The sequence below is a fragment of the Cyanistes caeruleus genome, chromosome 5, assembly GCF_971803275.1.
Source record: "Cyanistes caeruleus chromosome 5, bCyaCae1.hap1.1, whole genome shotgun sequence".
Taxonomy (NCBI): domain Eukaryota; kingdom Metazoa; phylum Chordata; class Aves; order Passeriformes; family Paridae; genus Cyanistes; species Cyanistes caeruleus.
This window is the reverse complement of record NC_141705.1, coordinates 8,682,898-8,700,754: the sequence shown is the minus strand read 5'-3', so window position 1 is coordinate 8,700,754 and position 17,857 is coordinate 8,682,898. Positions and strand designations below refer to the sequence as shown.

The window sequence follows — 17,857 nt, the reverse complement described above, 5'->3', positions numbered from 1 at the left end:
GTAAGCTTTTACATTCCTGTTTACTAAATATGGTCCAGTGAGACTTTTTAGCCACACTGGGATTATAAATTTCTTGGACTGATACTCCCAAGCTTTGCATACCACATTTCTGTAGGTTGCTTACATTGTACACCTGTGTTTGCCTTTCTTCTTTTGTTAAAAATTCCTTGGGAGAAAAAAAAAAAAAGAAGCCAGAGTATTTTTCAAGGTATATTACATTTAAATATTTTAAATCACTGTATCAGGTACCTAGCATTCATGCTGTATAAGGTTCTTAAAAATAATCAAATATGGTATTATTGGTGGCATATAAAGTGAATAGCAACACTATAGTACTTTCTGGATAGTTTGAGGAGATTATTTGTTGCCTTTTTCAGAGTTAACAATGTTCATGCTTTGTCTGAGGAAGTCATGGTCATGAAATAAATATGAGCACTGTAATAGGTTTCTAAGAAAGACAAATGTTTACATGGTTACTAAGATTGTTCATAGTTACAGGGGTGGAATATCATTTTAGTGTTACATTTATCAGACTAACCTTAAGTGGCAGAAGGTTTCAATGTCCTGTGGACAAATGGGACATACCTTGTTATTCACCTCTGTCTAAGGTGTTTTACTGTCACACACTGACAAAACCATCCCAGTGCATTAAACAGATGGATTCAATATGTCATTCCCATGAGAACAGTAATTCTCCATATAAACACCAACTATGCCTTAATAGGTGAAAAGAAACACATACATGGACAATAAGGAGCCCTCTGGGGCTTTCAAGAATTAGGACTTTTTAGAAGACAGTAGAAGTATTTAGAGATACACATTTCATTACCCTTGTTTGGGCTTTCTTTCCCTAAGCAAATTACTGTAGAAGTCCTGACATACTTTCGGTCGTGCGGCATGTTAGACTACATCCATCATGAAGATACTTCACCTTCCTCTGAAGCCTCAAAAAGAGATCAATGACACAGGCCAGATAGAAAACACAAAGTTTGATCTCAGAGAATAAATTGAGAGTGATCTTTAAAAATAAAGTCTGTTTTTTTTTGTTCATGTTGTTTACCCTTCTATACAGTAGGAAAATGTCTTTTAGGATTAGAGATGTTGAAGATGAAAAGATTTTTGTGAAATGCTCCTGCTCTCCTTCAGCAGACTTATTTCAGCTAAATATGTATTATGTGCTCTGTTAATATGAATATTATTTTTTAATATGGAGACAAAATGTCACTAAAGTAGAGCACACATACAGTCTTAATGTCAAGAGATCTCTTTTTCTTCTTTGAGGTAAAGGGTGCTTTATCTTTGAAGTAGCTTTTTTTTTTCAAAATATAGTCCATGCTAATGAGGCAGCTTTCATGTCAACAAATCTACTGTGTACAAGAGCACCAGGAACTGCAAAACAAACTGAAATCAAACCAAAGCAACAATAAAAATACCCCAGAATTTGAAAAACGGGGGTTAAAAAAACCCTAGTATCTTTATGCATTGCTGACAAAGTTGCTGAGAGAAACATCAACATCATAATTTGTAGCTCTTTTAAAAGCATAAGATGAATTTTGCTTTAGTGTATTCCTTGCAATTCAGTAACATGTATTTGCAATCTGAAAACTACAGGTTAGTTTAAATTGTTAAGGTATTTTTATCAGAATTGTAGCATTAATTGAATATTAATAGAAATGAAGAACATTTCACATTGGATAGGTGTGTAATCTAGAGCAGTATCACATCCAAAAGGAAAAGCAAAAATAGTAATCTTGCTGTATGTGATGTGTTTATTTGTTTAAATTTTTATTTTTTTTCCTGACAGGTTCCCCTGAAAGTGATTCTCACCACTGGGAAATCATGGGGGTGTATGACAGAATTGCAGGAGATGTAAAGCAGTCATTGGGGATGTTATTCAGTACCCAAACACCTCATTGGCCTGTGCTGATTCCTCGCTGAATCACTAGGCAACAGCGCTGCTGGATCTTTCATAAGCACCTAATACTCTGCATGTGAATTTTTTTACTTCATTTTGTCTGTAGCCCTAGGCAACAGCAGTGAGATAAAACTGGTTTTTACCAGTTCATTGTGTTCCCTTTAGCCAAGGTATCCAGCGGGGAGCTGCTTTTGTTCACAGCTAAATTACTACATGTACGAAATGAAACAAGACAGTATTAACCCTTTGGGAGCATCACAAATATATTTGAGTTACACGGATGTTTAGACTTTAATGTTTAATATTTTGTGAAGTGTTTGTGTAAAAATACTTATGAGCTGCCAGTATTTGAACTGTCTCAGATGCTTAACTGTTGTGTGCAGCTTATTTTGTATTATGTGAGTAGAATATAGCTGCTTGGTGTTCATCACATATTAAATGTTCCATTCCTCAGACTTAGAAATAGAGTTAATGAACTTAATTTTTATCTAGAATTTTGGAGCAAAACAGGTAAACAAAACTTTAAGCCTAAATATATTAAAAATAAGGAGATTGTCCATTCAATTAATTTCCAACTGAATTTGTACCATGGCCTTAGCATATTTTAGATAAAGTACTACAGTTTCCCTAATTTATTATTTTTACTACTGATATAATGATAAATATTGTTTAGATAAATTTTAGGATTCAGCCTTATCCTTTTTAAGATTCAGACTTTTACTTCAATGTTTGGATTTTTTATAAATAATTTGTTTTTCTGTAGAATTTATTCTTCAAATGAGATTTGTTTTGTAACATTACTGTTTTACACATTCTGTCTCTGAGCTTGTGGAATATGAAATTGTCCTTGAAGTCTACTGATTATTCAGAAGTTGAAGTCAAGCACAAAACTTTTAAGAGTTGTTCAGTATGTTTCAGCATCAGACATCAAATTATCACAGTAATACAATTTAAATTCTTGAACTGTATGATTGTAAAGACTTTCCAGCATTTTTAATTTGTATAATTAAATAATTTTACTTTGCACTTAAAGCCATTAAACTATTAAACATTGTTTTCTTATGTTGCTCATTAATCATACATAACCTGTCAGCTGACGTGAGTCAGTAGTTTCTAAAAATTGATTCTTATAAAACTGGCATTGATCATGTAAGCAATGTCAGAACATTTTGCTTATTAATTGGGGTCTGTCTTTTGGCGGGGAGATCCAGCCTGCATGGATGTGACACCATGCCAGGTCCTGTGAGCAGGGGCCTTGATCCCACCTCTCCAGCAGAGAGGAGGTTGCACAAATTTTCTTCTGCTTTTTGCTATTTTCAAGCCCTCTGTGTTTGCAGTGACATTGAATAAGTGTGGAATGTTCTACTGTCTCATCTCTTTCACTCCTCTTGAAGATCTGCTGGTTTGGGGAACCCTCTGCTAACTAAACCCTGTTTCTCTAAGGCTACATTGCTAATCTTCCTACTATATGGAGGAAATAATAATTTTTTGGTTACATTCTCAGCTGATTTCCACCTTGCGTATTTTTTTTAGGCTGCTGTATACTTTACAAATAGATGGATGGTGTATTTTTTCAAGCCCAAACAGCACTAGGAAGACCCTTCAGCCTAACAAAAAACAAAAACATGCTTAAGAACAAAAAGAACCTCAATCCACTTGTGTGAATTGACATCTGCTCAAATGTGAAGCTACAGAAATACAGAGATCACCATACAAATTTTCAAACATGGCCCTTCACAAAAGATTGTCAGTTGTAGTTCCCCAGACGTGCACTCTGTGTAGGTTGTCATAAAAGCAGGCAAAGTTAATATTTTATTCTCCTTGTGTCGCAGTTTCTTTGGGGTTTTAAATTCCCAAAGAATCAGCTAACAGAAGGAAGAAGGCCAAACAATAAAACACCACTTTATCACACATGTCCAAGGGCTCATTCTGTGTATGAGGGCAAAAGGCAAACTGGCATAATTTTGGAGGATTGTTGCTGACCAAGTCTTGAGACGTGGTGAAATTTGTGTCCCCTCAACTTGCAGGATACATACAATGAACTTGGGATATCACCCCAGTGCTCCAGATTCTCCAGTAAAAAATCTGAGAAGCTTTCTTCACTTGAGAAAGAGTAGTGTTTGCAATTCATTTCCCAACGAGATCCTCTGGACAAGGCATCAGTTTTACCACACTTGTGTGCTGATCTATGTATAATCATAAAATCTGGGCAGTGCAGTTTTCCCAAACTGTAGTCAAGGTCTGAATCTAAAGAGCCATTATAGGAAGCAGGCCAGTCCTGACCACAGATTTCCTTCCAAATAAATATAGGTGAAAATATTCAGGATTTGATGACTGCCTTGAATTCCTTTGGGTGGCACAATAATTTCACACCAGAGAACTGAAGACCCTTATTTTAATAAATAACCACCTTGTCAGGTTATTTTGGTTCTGCATGGAAGAGACTTTAAAACATGATTAGGCTTGAGCAGGAACAATCATAGGAGCACTTTTCCATCCTTAAAGCTCTCAATCTCTAAAATTATTCCCTTTTCCTCACAAGCTAAAAAGAGGTACTGGGAGGGCAACAAAAAAAATGTTTTGTTTGAATTGCAGAACCCTACAAAATGGGAAATCACAGGATAGATGGGCAGAGGGAAATGGCTGGTTGTACTTTGTTCCAGATATCCTTTGTGAGCAGGAGTTTCATTAATTGATTCTCTGAACCCAGTAGTAACACCCTTTTGAACTTATTTGTGTCTGGGTTTAATTTCAGACATATCTTTGATGGCCTGAATCTTCCTTTAGATCATTTGTAAATCTCTTTGTTTGCCATGTGAAGTGGTGAGGAAAGAGCACTATTTCAAAATACTTCAACTCAGTGTCTGTGGGAAATGGAACAGCTCAGCTATTTGCTGGTGTTTGCATGGGATGGTGTGATCAATTCTTCCCTGCTTGCAAATCTTGTAATGTCCATGTACAACTGTGGGATGGCAGGACTTTAATCTTCATTGCTGGTCCAACTTGATAATAACCACAGCTCAAACACTAGCCTCAAATTTTATGTGAGTAATACATTTTAAACATGAGGAGGGGAAAAAAGTGTGAGTTTTTGAAAAGGAAGAGTAGATTAAGAGATTGAATCTGCTAGATTACCCAGGACATAGTTTTGTTCACGTTAATGATTAAGAAAAAGACCCTTATAATAAACTAATTTCATTTTTTGGGAGTCAACAAAACCTGTTCCTTTCATTTCTTGTTTAATCTGATTTAAAAAGGAGGCCAAAGAACATGTTCAAGGTACTATTATAGTTTCTTGATATATATCCTCAGTGGCCTGAAACATCTTTTCTTGCTTCGCCATTTTAAGACCAGACTGGACAAATCCCTGAGTAATCTGTTTTTGACCTCATAGCTCACCCTATCTTGAGCAGGTGCTTGGACTGGAGACCTCCTGAGGTCCCATCCAACCTGAATTTTGGTCCAATGTCATTCCTCAGTTGGACAACAGCAATCGCCTGGGTGGAAGACAAACCAGAAATTCCCTTCAAACATTCTGCTGCGGCACATTAAGGATATAGTGCCATTCCAGAAGAAGCCCCAAAATGTTATGGGATTTGCCTTCCCACCTGTGTTGCCTCATTCTGTGCCAGCATTTACTATATTCCCTGGCTCACAGGCTCACTTTTGGCTGGCATACTTCCTTTTGGTATTAACACATTGTCAGAAACATTCAGGGAGTGGAAAGGAATCGTTTTTTCTGCCATTCTGCAATGGTTTTAGTAGAGAGTGCATCTCTGGGTTTAAAATAAGTTTCAATTGTGCCTCCTCTTTGCCTTGCTGGGAAACATTCCCAGCCTAATAATCAGCTCGTCCCTTCTGGAGACAGCAGTCAGACTGTTGTCACTGGTGAGCTGCTTCTCTTGAGACATTTGAAATGCAGTTCTACCTCCTGTTTCTGGAAGTCCCTTTTTTGTTACCAAGCATGTTGTTACTATCTACTCCAAGTCCAGGCAATTTTTTACTCTGTCTGCTTGTGTTCTGAATTATGGAGGTCCAGCTTCCAGCCAATATTGGCACATTTTTGGTGTGCTTTTCCATGTTCCCTTCTCTATTCAAGGTTAATTAGTTGGACAATTTTTAGCTTCTTTCTTCCTCAACTTTTTCTTCACACTGACAATTTTCCACTGCTAACCTTTCCTCTCACCTCATAGATACTGTTATTATTTCTAGTAAAAATCGCGCTATTAGTTGTCCACAAGTCACAAAAAAATTGCTTATATGTTTGCCTCTAATCTTTGTGCCCTCAGTTCACTCCTCTCTGCCATTTGGTATGACATTTATGTATTTATGGCATTTTGAAGACTATTCTCTGGATAACTGTATTTTTACTGTAGTTGTTCATTTAATGATCAATTTTTCCAGGCTCTAGAAAACTAACTGTAGAAATCCTCTCTGGCTTTTCCCCCCACCCCCCTTACATTTTTTGGCAGTTTCATCTGCTGTGCACACTGAATTTCTCACATCTAATTATTCAAAAGTGTCATGCATCAGATTACAATCCCATTTTCCAATTTGTGTGTTAAGCAGAGTACTGTAGTTACAGGCTCCTGAGAATCAACCTCCATCCTCCCCACAAGTGGCTGCTGCCTGCTACTCAGCCTTTCTCTACAGAATTGGCTGAGAAAAAATTAAATATCTCCCTGGGTTACTTGGCCTCTTTGCACTGATCCATTAGTCCACATCCAGCTGAGTCCATAAATTAGTTAATTGCTGATTTATCCTAAATGTTTTATTGGTATCTGGTTAGCTGAAGAAGACAAGTGTCCTGAGGACTTCTGCCAGAATAATTTTTCCCGTCTCTTTGTAACTCTAAGCTATGCCCCAGAGCTGGTTCAGGCTGATGATTGACTCCAAACTGCATGTGAAAGACACCTATAACAACTTCATTTCTTCACAATGAATAAATTCTGCAGCAGTTTGAAAGCTGAGCCACCCTACTCGCCTGCCAGCAATCCCCATCTCTGTTTATCTTCCCATCCATTCACTTGAACCATGATGTTAAATTAAATAAGCTTCCCAGGGAGGTTTTCCTTTAAATATAATGAGCTTTTGTAACACATGAGCTGGGAGAAGTCAACATCTTCCCTTGGGGCCTCTGTGGGTCTCAGATGAGGTTAAAAAAGGGTTGCAAATGTTGGGCTGTAGTCAAACTCTCTGGCTGCTTCTGATACTATGGCTTGTGATATATTTGCTTTTTCTTCTGCAGCTGAATTTTTTTTAGTCCTTTCACTTTTTCTCATATTTGACCTAAAATTTAACCTTCTCCTGGCATTATCCAAATCCTTTAACACCTTACATTCCCTGGAAATCAGGTTAATAAAAACCTCTTTAATTCATCCTACACCTCCAGTCTGGGCAGACATTTATCATTGCACAACAAACCGAATATTTTTCTGAGAATGAATCATATATTTCTTTTCTGGGAAGGTCTGGAATCCTGTTTATATTGCTTCTGTAGAATTGAAAACTTGCTTTAAATCCTTCTGGTCAACATGTTTATAATTCAAAAGGATTTTAACACAATGGAATAATAGTATAAGATGAATATAAAGAAGTGAGGATAAATGCAAAGCTTCACACAAAAGCAAAACCAGTTAGCTACCCAAATGTAGGCAACATATTTCCTAAAATGTAGAGAACAGCTAGGTAGGTATCAATTTCAGGGAAGGACCTGGGGATCTGAAGGTGTTTGCAGAATGATTTAAAGTGGTATAACCAATCCCTCCACTCACTTCAGCCCCAGTAAGGTCTCAGTTGAATGCCCTGCCCAATTTTCAGAAGTGTGTCTCAGAAAATAGATGGAGCAACAGGACTCCATAGGAGACCAACAAGAGTGATCAGAGCTATAGACAGTATCACCTCTGAGGAAAGGCTGCAAGACTTTTAGGTCGTTTAACCTTGGGAAGACAGGAGAAATCTAAAAGAATACATCCAGTATGAGATGGGCTGTCATAAAGGTGGCAATGAACTGCTCCATAGGTCCCCTGGAGATAGAATGAGAAGAGAGGGACTTAAATTTCAGCAGGGTATAACTAGGGAAGATGTTAAGCAAATCTTTAAAATGAATGCTAGTGGTAATTGAACATGTGGATATACTTGAACAGAGCTTTCAGGTATTTATTACTATGCATTTCTAGAACAGGATTGACAAATACACGTCACAATATACTTACACTTCTTTGATCCTTCTTCAGTCCAGGGGCAGAGACTGAGCAGCACATTGGGATCCTTTCCAACCCTGCTTCTGTCTTCAGAGAATGAGCATACAGCAACAGAAAAGGTGTCATTGGCTCTGCAATGACACCAGCAAATCAGACCCTCAGTTTACATCCCCAATGCCAAATGAGGGTGCTTCTAGTACAATGTGTTACTAGTTCTGGGCAGACTCTGTACAGTGTAAGAGAAAATAAAGCTCCCTGACATTCCTCTCTTTGAAGCTGGCCCCTGGGGACAGGAGTAGAAAGAACCAGCAGAGATCCTTACCAACCTCAATTATTCTGTGAGTGTATACCAATAGCAGAGGTGAAGCACCCTGCTTTTCTGCTGGGTCATTCCCAGCTAGAATCCCACATGGTCCAGCTCTGCAGTCTGCCTGGATGTCAGTGCAATTCTTAATTGCCTCAGAAAAGGAGTCCATAATGGGGCTTCTTATCACTGGAGTTTTACTGGTGTGGAGAAAACTGGGATTTTCTGATGAAGTCTGTCTCAACTTGTGCAGATGGATTTTTCTTCATACTGAAACAAAATAGTTAAATTCTGACCTGCCCTTCATCTTTAAAGGATCTTGATCTTTTGATCAAGCAAAAAAATAGTAGTATTCAAACTCTCTAGACTTTGTTGTTTTGCTGTCTCCCCACACATCTTCCTACTTGCCAGTGACTGTTCATTGCCAATTCCTTATGGACAGCATGTTACAGGAACTACAGCATCAGTGTATTGCTGAGCGAACTTTATTAGGACCTTGCTGAGGACTCCTCTCCATAATTCTTAAGGAGGCACCTTCAGCTGCATGAATTGAAACTTGATACAACTTTTATCTGTGTCTTTGGAGGTTACTTGCTGCTCAGCTGGTTGAGGTTTTTACACATTTCCTTACCCAGTGTCACCCATATGAATATATATGTATATACATACATAACTCTATGGTTATTTAAACACAGCAATGTACAAATTAGGATCTTTTCTCTGAAACAACATACAAAATCAGTAAGTCATAAGACAGGAAACACTATTCCCAGGTTGATTTGCAGAGCTCCTTAAGACTGACCAAAATTTGTGTTCATCTGTCTTCCATCAGAAATTACTGGACTTCTTTCAGTGTTGAGCAATACCTGAATTTCTTAAAATATTATTTCCACGTATCCTAATATATTTAAGGTACACAGTTCTGACTTCAGAGGTGATTTTTCCCTCTGCTTCAATTTTGAGAAAGACATGCCTCTGCAACCTGCAAGCTCAAATCACAGAATGGGCATAAAGGCTCATAGTCCCAAATACTCCTTCTGGTGCATTTAGTAGAGCTCATCACTGTGAGGCATCTACACCATGACTTTTTCTGCCTGAATACTCTCTTCAGGACTATTGCCATCAGTTCATTTGGGAGCTTGAAAATAGCAAGACTGCACATCTGTGGCTTACACAAAGGTAAGTGTGAGCGTGTATCCTTTGAAAGCCTCAGCATTAGACAGACACGATCAGGAATGTGGTGGCTTTTGTGTAAGAAGTGCACCTTACCCTTGAGGCTGGCCAAAAGTGTGTTTGTGTATCCCAGCCCACCCCAGCCCACCTTCCATTTCCTGCTCACATTCTTGGCGTGTCCATCCTTGCCACGCAGGGAGCAGTGACCTGCTGAGCTGGGCACTTTATCTTTGCTTATCTGAAAGTCCAACTTGGGTCAAATGAACTTCTGACCCTTCTTTTCATCAGCTGCTAGCATGAGGATTACTCAGCCTGACAGGAGTAGCAGGAGCTGGCAGACTTGGTGTCACACAGCATTTTTAGGAGCAGGTATACACATAGCATTCCACAAAATGCCTAAGACCTGTCCCTTGTTTGCCAGTCCTCTGAATATCCAAGTAGCCTGCCCAAAACCTGTGCACAGGGAAGTGACTGATTCTACCCCTCTGGAGTTTAAGTGCCAGCTTCTGGGATTCACTTCCTTGTGACTGATATCCATGGCTTTTTAACACTGAGAAGGCTGTTCCTTCCTTCAAAAGGCACTCAGAGCAATGGACACTGCAGCTGCTCCTGTCCTCTTACCTACAAAGTGTAGGAAACCTTTCTCCCTGAAAGGCTTTCAACACCCACCACCCACAGGGATACACAAATCACCAGATTACAGAATGTTCTGCTGAGGAGTTTTCTGTGCTCTCTTGGGGCTGGCCACTGCATCTGATCAATATTTGCTCTGAGAAAGAGAGAGATTAAAAATATATATATAAAGAAAAAGGCATGACTCTCCAACCTCCAAGTTACTGCATCCCACAGAAAAGCCTGGCTTCTGTCTCCAGTCTTCAATCCAGGTAATGCTTCATGTTTCTAAACATATCTTTGCCCATAGCTACACCCCAGAGAAATCCCTGCCTTTTGGGCTTTTTGCCCAGCCTTGAGCTGGAAGGCTTTCCACTTTTTTCATCACTCCTGTATTATGGATCCTCAATATTCTTCTTTATGCTCCACACTGGTGGTACAGAGCCAGGAATGTGTTTTCTTGTCCCTGTTTCCTCTCCATCATCTTCTGACTCAAGGGTGGGCATTTAAGCTATTTTTATGTGATGTCTTAGCCTTAAAACTCATTTCTAGATTCCTCATATTTCAGTTATATCAATAAATTATCTTAGGAGCAGGTGTTTTTCACTCCCCATCCCACTCTACCTCCTGCTTTTTTAGCTCATTGATACCTATGTACCTAACAGTTGCCAATAACATTTTTTTTACTCCTTACTCCAAAGACAGTCATCCTCAGCAAAAGCAAAGTCTCTTTTTTTACTTGTGGGTTTGTTTTTTATTTATTTCCAAATCTTCCAGCTTTCACCATTGTCTTGTTTGTGGTTCATTTAAACACATAAGTCATAAGGATGAAACTCTGGAATTGAAATCCTTTTACTGCCAGAATGAACCTCACATTGTAGGCTAAGTGTTTAATCTTCAGATATTTCCTTTTCCTGTCTTGGAGAAATGGAGAAGTAAGCCATCAAATTGCCTGGTTCATAAAGCCATTGGACTAAAACTCAATTTTGAAAATACTTCTTGATAAGCAGTTGGAAAAAAAGTGGTCTCTCTTCTCCAAAAGAAGTGATATGACAGAATTCAGCAGATGAAACTGAACCTAAAAGAAACCTGCATGGAAAAGACTCAATTCAGAAAGTATGGAGATGCTCTGAAGTAGTCTCTACCTTTCTGCTTCCCACAATTAAGGAATGGGAAAGTTTTGAATCCTTTGGTACTGATAACTGAACTCAGACATCACTGCAGGGACCCAGGATCTCAAGCCTGCTTTGTAATTTTAGCATCTGCAAGAGGTTTAGAGAAGAACCACAATTTAGACCAGCCCTCCCAGTGTGTACCTTTAAGTGAATCATGATTTCTTGCCTCAGGTTCTTTGAAATCTCATCTGAGCCATCTGTCCACCACTATTCTTCCAGACAACTTAGCACTTACTGGCCAAGGCATTCCTTCTCACAGTGTGTGCTGGGATCAGTTTCAACTTTTGCTTACAGAGAAACAAGGTTTTCAGATCAATTCCTTTTGGAATGGTCAGTGGTGCTCTTATTCCATAAGGCTACGGCACAGGACTGTGAAAATGCAGCCTCTGGCAATGCTACCAGTCAGGACACAAGCATGAAACCATTACCATGGCAGGCTGTATCAAACATTTTTTGGGAAGTGGTCTTATATGTCTATTTATTTCTGTTTTCTTTAGACTCTGACATTCCTTGTCTGTAAAGACTGATCTTGAGTCATCTGCACAGAATGTAGCCTTTGACGATCCACCACAAAAGACTCCAGTGCCAGAGCCACACAGATTCTTCATCTCTGTGTAAACTAAATCAAACCAGCCCCTTTGAAGTCCTGGGCCTGTAATAATTGGGATGGTTTGTGTGTAGAAGTCATAAATAGGTTTCATTAGGCTAAGCAGGAAAGACAAAATGCTTGGCATTTACAATTTAAATGTTTAACTCTGGTAGCACTCCCAGAACTAATAATTAAGTAGGAACTAAATGACTTTCTTTAATTAAAAATTTTGCCAGGAAAATAACACTGATAGGTACTTCAGTTCCAAGAACTTCACGACCCAATAAACTGACCAAGGGTTACTATATTGAATTTCAGCAAATGCCTCCACACCCATGACAGGAGCTCGCTCTCAGTGCAGTTTGGGTGGCTCAGTGATGGTGGAACAGCAGCGTGGGCAGCAGGAGTCACTTGGGAAGGTGGCTGCTCCAGAGAAGGTCCTATGGGAAGCTCTGCACTGTTACTGCCCTGCTGTAACACCTCCTACGGACTAAGGAATTCCTTTAAAGTCCCATTCTGTGGGTATTCCTGAAGTAAAGAGGGGAAGGGGGGCAAAGATACTGTGGCCCATCTCTTAAAATTATGCAATGGGCAGAGGTAACCCCAGCATATGTTTGGGAGCTGCCTGCTGAGGACGCTTTGCAGCTGCAGCCACACTGGTTTAGAGCATCTTGTTCAGAGCAAGAGCCACCAGTGAAGGCGGCTTGAACTTGTCAGCTCTGTAGCACGAGAATCAGACAACCTTTATCAGACTCATTAGCTATAGACTGAATGTAAAAAGATTTGTGTGACATTCTCTAATTTAGTGGAAAGGGAACAAAGAAACAAGCTTAAACATTGTTCCTTACCTCGACCTGGTGTTTCACCTAACAGATTTTCCACAATGCCAGACATCACAGCAAGCAAAGCTCTCTGGGCAGCCACCTGAGTGCTTGAAGAATGAGCTCTACAGCCTCCAATTCTGTGTAGCTGTTAACACACAGAGAGTAAGAGGCTATTGCACATTGATGGTAAAATAATTCTTCAGTTTAAACACACAGCTCTTAAAAATATTTTTCTGAGAATGAGTTTTTGAGTACAGGACACACTTAGATACATTTTTCTACACCGGCATGCTCCAAGTGTATTAAGCTCACAGCTCTAACCCATCTGACACGGCCTTTTATAGGGCCTGCACTTCTGTGCTGTTTTCCCTTAAGACTTCTTTACATATGCAAAAAATACTGAAAATCTGTATGGAAGCTCTGGTGACAAATCCTTTGAGACTATGACATGACGAAGGAACAAGCCATCTCAATGAATAATTTTGCAGTTTATTAGCATAGTGAAGTGTTTTGATTACTTTTGCTTAAGTGAATGACAAAGGAACCCTTTTATCATGCACTCTGCTCATTTCACTATTATTTGTCCTATTGAAAGCTATCTCTTTTTTTCAATTAGGCATAGGCATAGCATATTCTTAGGACCAGAGGTGTTATGACACTGATATTAATTAAAAGGCTACTATAGAAATAATAGATAATCATGTGATTGAGCTGTGTGTCTCAGATGTTCAGTCTAGGAAAACAAACAATCCCAGAGGGGGAAAGGATATTTATAATTTAGCCTTCATAACTTGCAAGTGTTCAAGGTATCTGTGTGTTTTTTTTCACGTTTGCCATGCAAACAGAGCATGTAATAAACCTTAATGACTCAGCATGAGAGTAAGGGAGAAGACAATATTTCTTACCTCTCCAGCTGGTTAACTCTCCCAAAGCACTGCTCACAGCCTGGCTGAGCTCACTTCAAACCATCTAAACACAGGCTGTCTCAAATGATAGTAGATCCTTATGTTTAGCCAGCTGAATCGTGTCCTTTGTGTTTCTAGAGGGCATTGCTGTTCATATCAAAATCTATTGTGTTTCTGTTAGAAGGAGTGTGAAAAAACCAGCATCTGCCTTCTCTAAATGCACTATTTCTGCAAGTCACAGGGAGGGAATCTTGCCAGGCTGCCCAAAATACTGGTTTTAAACACTGCAATAGAGCTGAAGCATGAACATGCAGTTCTCCTCCCCACAGCCTGACTGAAGAAGATGGTTTGTGACAATCCTAGGTGTATTAATTGACATTTAGGAGACTAATACTGCAATGATAAAAAGTTCAGATCTAGCATCAGTGAGAAACACCTCAGCCTTGTGAAAATTTAATAGGCTATCTTGGATATTTTCTGCAGTTTAATGTACCCAAGTGCCAGCCATACAAATTTTTCCTGTCTGGGAACCAAACTGGAAAGTTTTCACACTATTGTATTTGTAGAAACTAGCTATCAGTTTGATTTTTTTTTTTTTTTCTCTTTTCCGTTTTTTCCCCTGTTCTTTTTAGTTTTTATTTGTTCACTCTTTTTCCAGTTCCCCACTTTTCCCAGGACACTGACATCCCATCTAACATTATCTGCAACAGAATCTGATGAACAGAGCTACCTTTTTGCTTCTGTGCGTTAACCCCTACAAAACTTAATGGGAATGAAGGTAAGGCTAGGTCAGTATAATTTTCTCAGTCATTTGAATTCCATTCACCACACCTAGTAATGCAAAGTGAGGATCTCCAGTTGGGTTCTTTCTTACAGTGGACTCAGTGGGAGAGCTGGGTGTATAATATACATTCTTAAGAGAAAAAACCCATATTTTCATTACAGAAATATATATATATTTGAATTTTTAAATGAATTGACATGCATACAGGCTAATAATGATGTTTTAGACATCATTCTTGCATTAGAGAATATTTTGAACGGAATGCTAATCTCTGCAATGTGAGACAGAATCATGGTGTGTATTTTTCCCTGTGGCTAATCTTGAAGTTATTTTAGGTGTTTTTCTGGGTATGCTGCACTGAAATGAAAGGAGGAACTGCTTCTCTGTCATGCCCTTGTGTCTGTGTGTATCCACGAGGGGACGTGCCCACAGTGGTAGCTGCAGAGTGGTGCAGACAGAGCCCTGCTCCTGCACATCCCTGTGTTCAGCATTCAGAGGCATGCTAAAAAGTCTCCTGGGTTTGGAGCCTCTCACCCACCTGCTGGGTTTGAGTAAAAATTCATCTCTTTGTGCAGGTTTGACATTCAGCATGAGGTCATTATTCAAGGCACAGGGCTTTTGTCAGACCAAAGCAATCCAAACCTTACAAACACCTCTTGGATAGCTCAGCTCCTCTAACCATGGAAAAAAAAAAACAAAAATAAAAAAAAGAAAATCTGTATATGAAGAGAGCATCCAATCCTAAATTCATTTCCTGGGGTGATCCTTGTGGGTTTGAAGGCTTGACCTTCCCCTTCTAATGACTCTCTAACAGGTTTAAGACCTTGTGCTTTAAGAGCAGGAGGAGTTTGTCACTGTGGGACTGGAGGGTTCTCCACCTTCCATGCTTGGCAAAGGCCAAGAACAGCATTTATAACCATTTAGTCATCCTTCTCTTCAACATTCTTTGATGTTTTGACAATTCCCAAGGTGGGGGAAAGATCCATCCTTCCCACTTGGTGGATCTTGGTCCAGTACTGAATCCTCTTCCCCTTGATCCTCTGCCCAAATATCTTTCTAGTGCACATTACTTAGAGATTTTTTTACTAGTCCACTGATTTCTAGCATTTCTTTCTCTTCCTTAAAGTATTTCTAAAAAAGTAAAATCCTGTAAGACTTAAACATTTACTTTTTTGTCTTTCTTTCATTACATTTCCACAAAGGAAAAGGCACAAAAAATCAATCTTGGAGGCCAATCTCATCATACAGATCAGTCTCTCCTGTTGAGAAACAAGGTCTCTTTGGCTTAGGATGTAGGAGCTTCTGTTTTTACAAGTCCAGCAGCTGTAAACCGAAGTGGCCTCTCAACAATTGAATTGAAAAACTGATGCTGATTTTTAGTGGCTAATATCCAGGGTTGCTGCAGGATAAAATATGGGTGACAACATTAAACAAATAAAGAGGAGTGAAAGGCAATTCAGTTTGCTGTAGTGTTCTTTTCTTCCATAGCACTTCTCTCCCTGCACAGAAACACAAAGCAGCTCTTTATTTTCATATTCTATCAGTTTTTTCCTGTCTAGGTAAAAAAAATCTAGGTAATTAGACTATAATATAAATACTGGTGGTGAGCAATTGATCTTCACACTTCTCACTAGTAGATGGAACCACAGTGCAGACAGCCAGTGAAGCTGGATCACACTAATGATCAGCTGACTTTTTACAAGCGATTTGTCTACCGCAGCATCAAACCTTTGATTTTTTAACAACCAGGAACATATTTCCCTGTTAAGTCTTTAAGCTTTGGTTACTGAATGCAACCATTTACCTTAAAGCCCCAATGAATATCTGTTGAAAAAATGATAGTTTGTCCTTCTTCCCTGAGTTCTCAGGTGCAATTAAGCTTCTCTACAGAGGCATCATGTTAGGATTTATCTCGCCTTAGGTGTTTGTAGGATGGACATTTACTGCTGGGTAGTCTAGACATGTTGTGGACTGGTCATTGATGGAGAGAAATGAGTAGTTTTTGAAGCATGATTCAGCTGACCCTGCCTTTGATGTCCAGATGAGAAGATTCATCTTTCTACAATGCTCATTCCTCTTCTGTTACAACAGACATCAGGTGCTGAATTTACTTTATTGACTTTGCAAATGCAATCAAGCATGGAAAAGAATGAAAAACTACCATGAAGAAATTATTAGGCTGATTTCCTGACAAAATTGGCCAGTAGTCTTGTAAAATAGGTGCAGTAAAAATAATCTTTGGGCAGGACACCCTCACCTCCATCCTCATGAGGATTTCCTTTTTATTAAAATGGAAGGGATGGTAACCGTGGTACTTAAGTTTGTATAACAGAGGCTGGTGGGGGGTGTTGTGATCCAGGGACATGCTTAAGGGAGTCAAGAGGGCAATGTCACAGAAAGCTCCATGAAAGACTTGGAAGATGGAGGAAACTTCAAGCTGACGCCTGCACACCCTCAGGAGCACTCCAAGCAGACTCTGGACACAGCTGAGCAGATGTGTCTCTTGGCAAAAGGGCCAGCATGGATGGATGGAGGGACAGATGTAGATAGCTGGATAGAAAAATAGACAAATGGAATATTTTGCAGCTGTTTGACCAAGATAAAAGCAGTTTTGTGGGCTGCATGTTCCCAGCTGGTAGACCTGGCGTCCTCCCTGTCTGATTCCAGCCTCAGCCTTCTTTTCTTTGGGAGAGCACCAAGCCCCTGATGGGAGGCCATGCTTATGGCAGAGGGGACAGCCTGGAGAGGGCCTGTGCTGCTGCTTTGCTTTGGCTCTTTAGGTGGCATTAAGGTGTACATTGATGGTCGGTGTGCTGGGAGCAACAGGGAAAGGGATCGCTAGGTCCTGTCTCATCCAGGGCATGAGATACGTGCCTGGGAACACAGGGCATGGAGGCTGAGTCCTTGTCTCCATGAATTCTAATTTTTTTATCTGAAGCAATTCATCGTGAAGGATGAAAGAGGCCAGGACGTGGATGTGTGTCCGGTTAGTGGAGAGTTGGAGCCCAATTAGCAGTTAATTGAGGTGCTTTAAGGCACAGAGCACACCCACACTGCAGCAGCTTCTAAAACCAGCTCGGCTTTTGTTGCCACTTTTCTGTTATTTCACTAGAGCAGTTTTAAAAGTGGAGGTGTTTGTTTTATTGGGTTTTTTTTTTTGTTAGCTCTGATATAAAATAAAGCTTGTGCACATGCATGATTTTGCAGCTGTTCTCTCCCTGGGCCGAATCCCAGAACACATTGCTATCAGTCCCAGGTGTTTTGTGTTCATCTCCTCTGAGTGAGATACTGCTATCAGGATCTGCACCTCTGGAAACGGCAGGGAAGGGGCAGGGACCAGATCTCCAGGGCGAAGGCATTAACTTTCTGCTCC

The 17,857-nt window shown here is 39.7% G+C and overlaps 1 protein-coding gene across 15 annotated transcripts in view; it reads left to right on the top strand.

Moving 5' to 3' along the window:
* POLN (DNA polymerase nu) overlaps window positions 1-2,969 on the top strand; it is a 99,467-nt gene extending 96,498 nt beyond the window's left edge. For 10 of the 15 annotated variants that reach the window (XM_086888967.1, XM_086888976.1, XM_086888969.1 and 7 more), the window contains one exon: window positions 856-1,031. In XM_086888967.1, coding sequence (XP_086745093.1) covers window positions 856-963 — 108 coding nt within the window. In that variant the 3' untranslated portion in view covers window positions 964-1,031. Of the gene's footprint in view, window positions 1-855; window positions 1,032-1,804 lie in introns of those variants that run through there. The other 5 variants (XM_086888972.1, XM_086888977.1, XM_086888973.1 and 2 more) reach the window with 1 other exon arrangement.
* The last annotated feature ends 14,888 nt before the right edge of the window (window positions 2,970-17,857 follow it).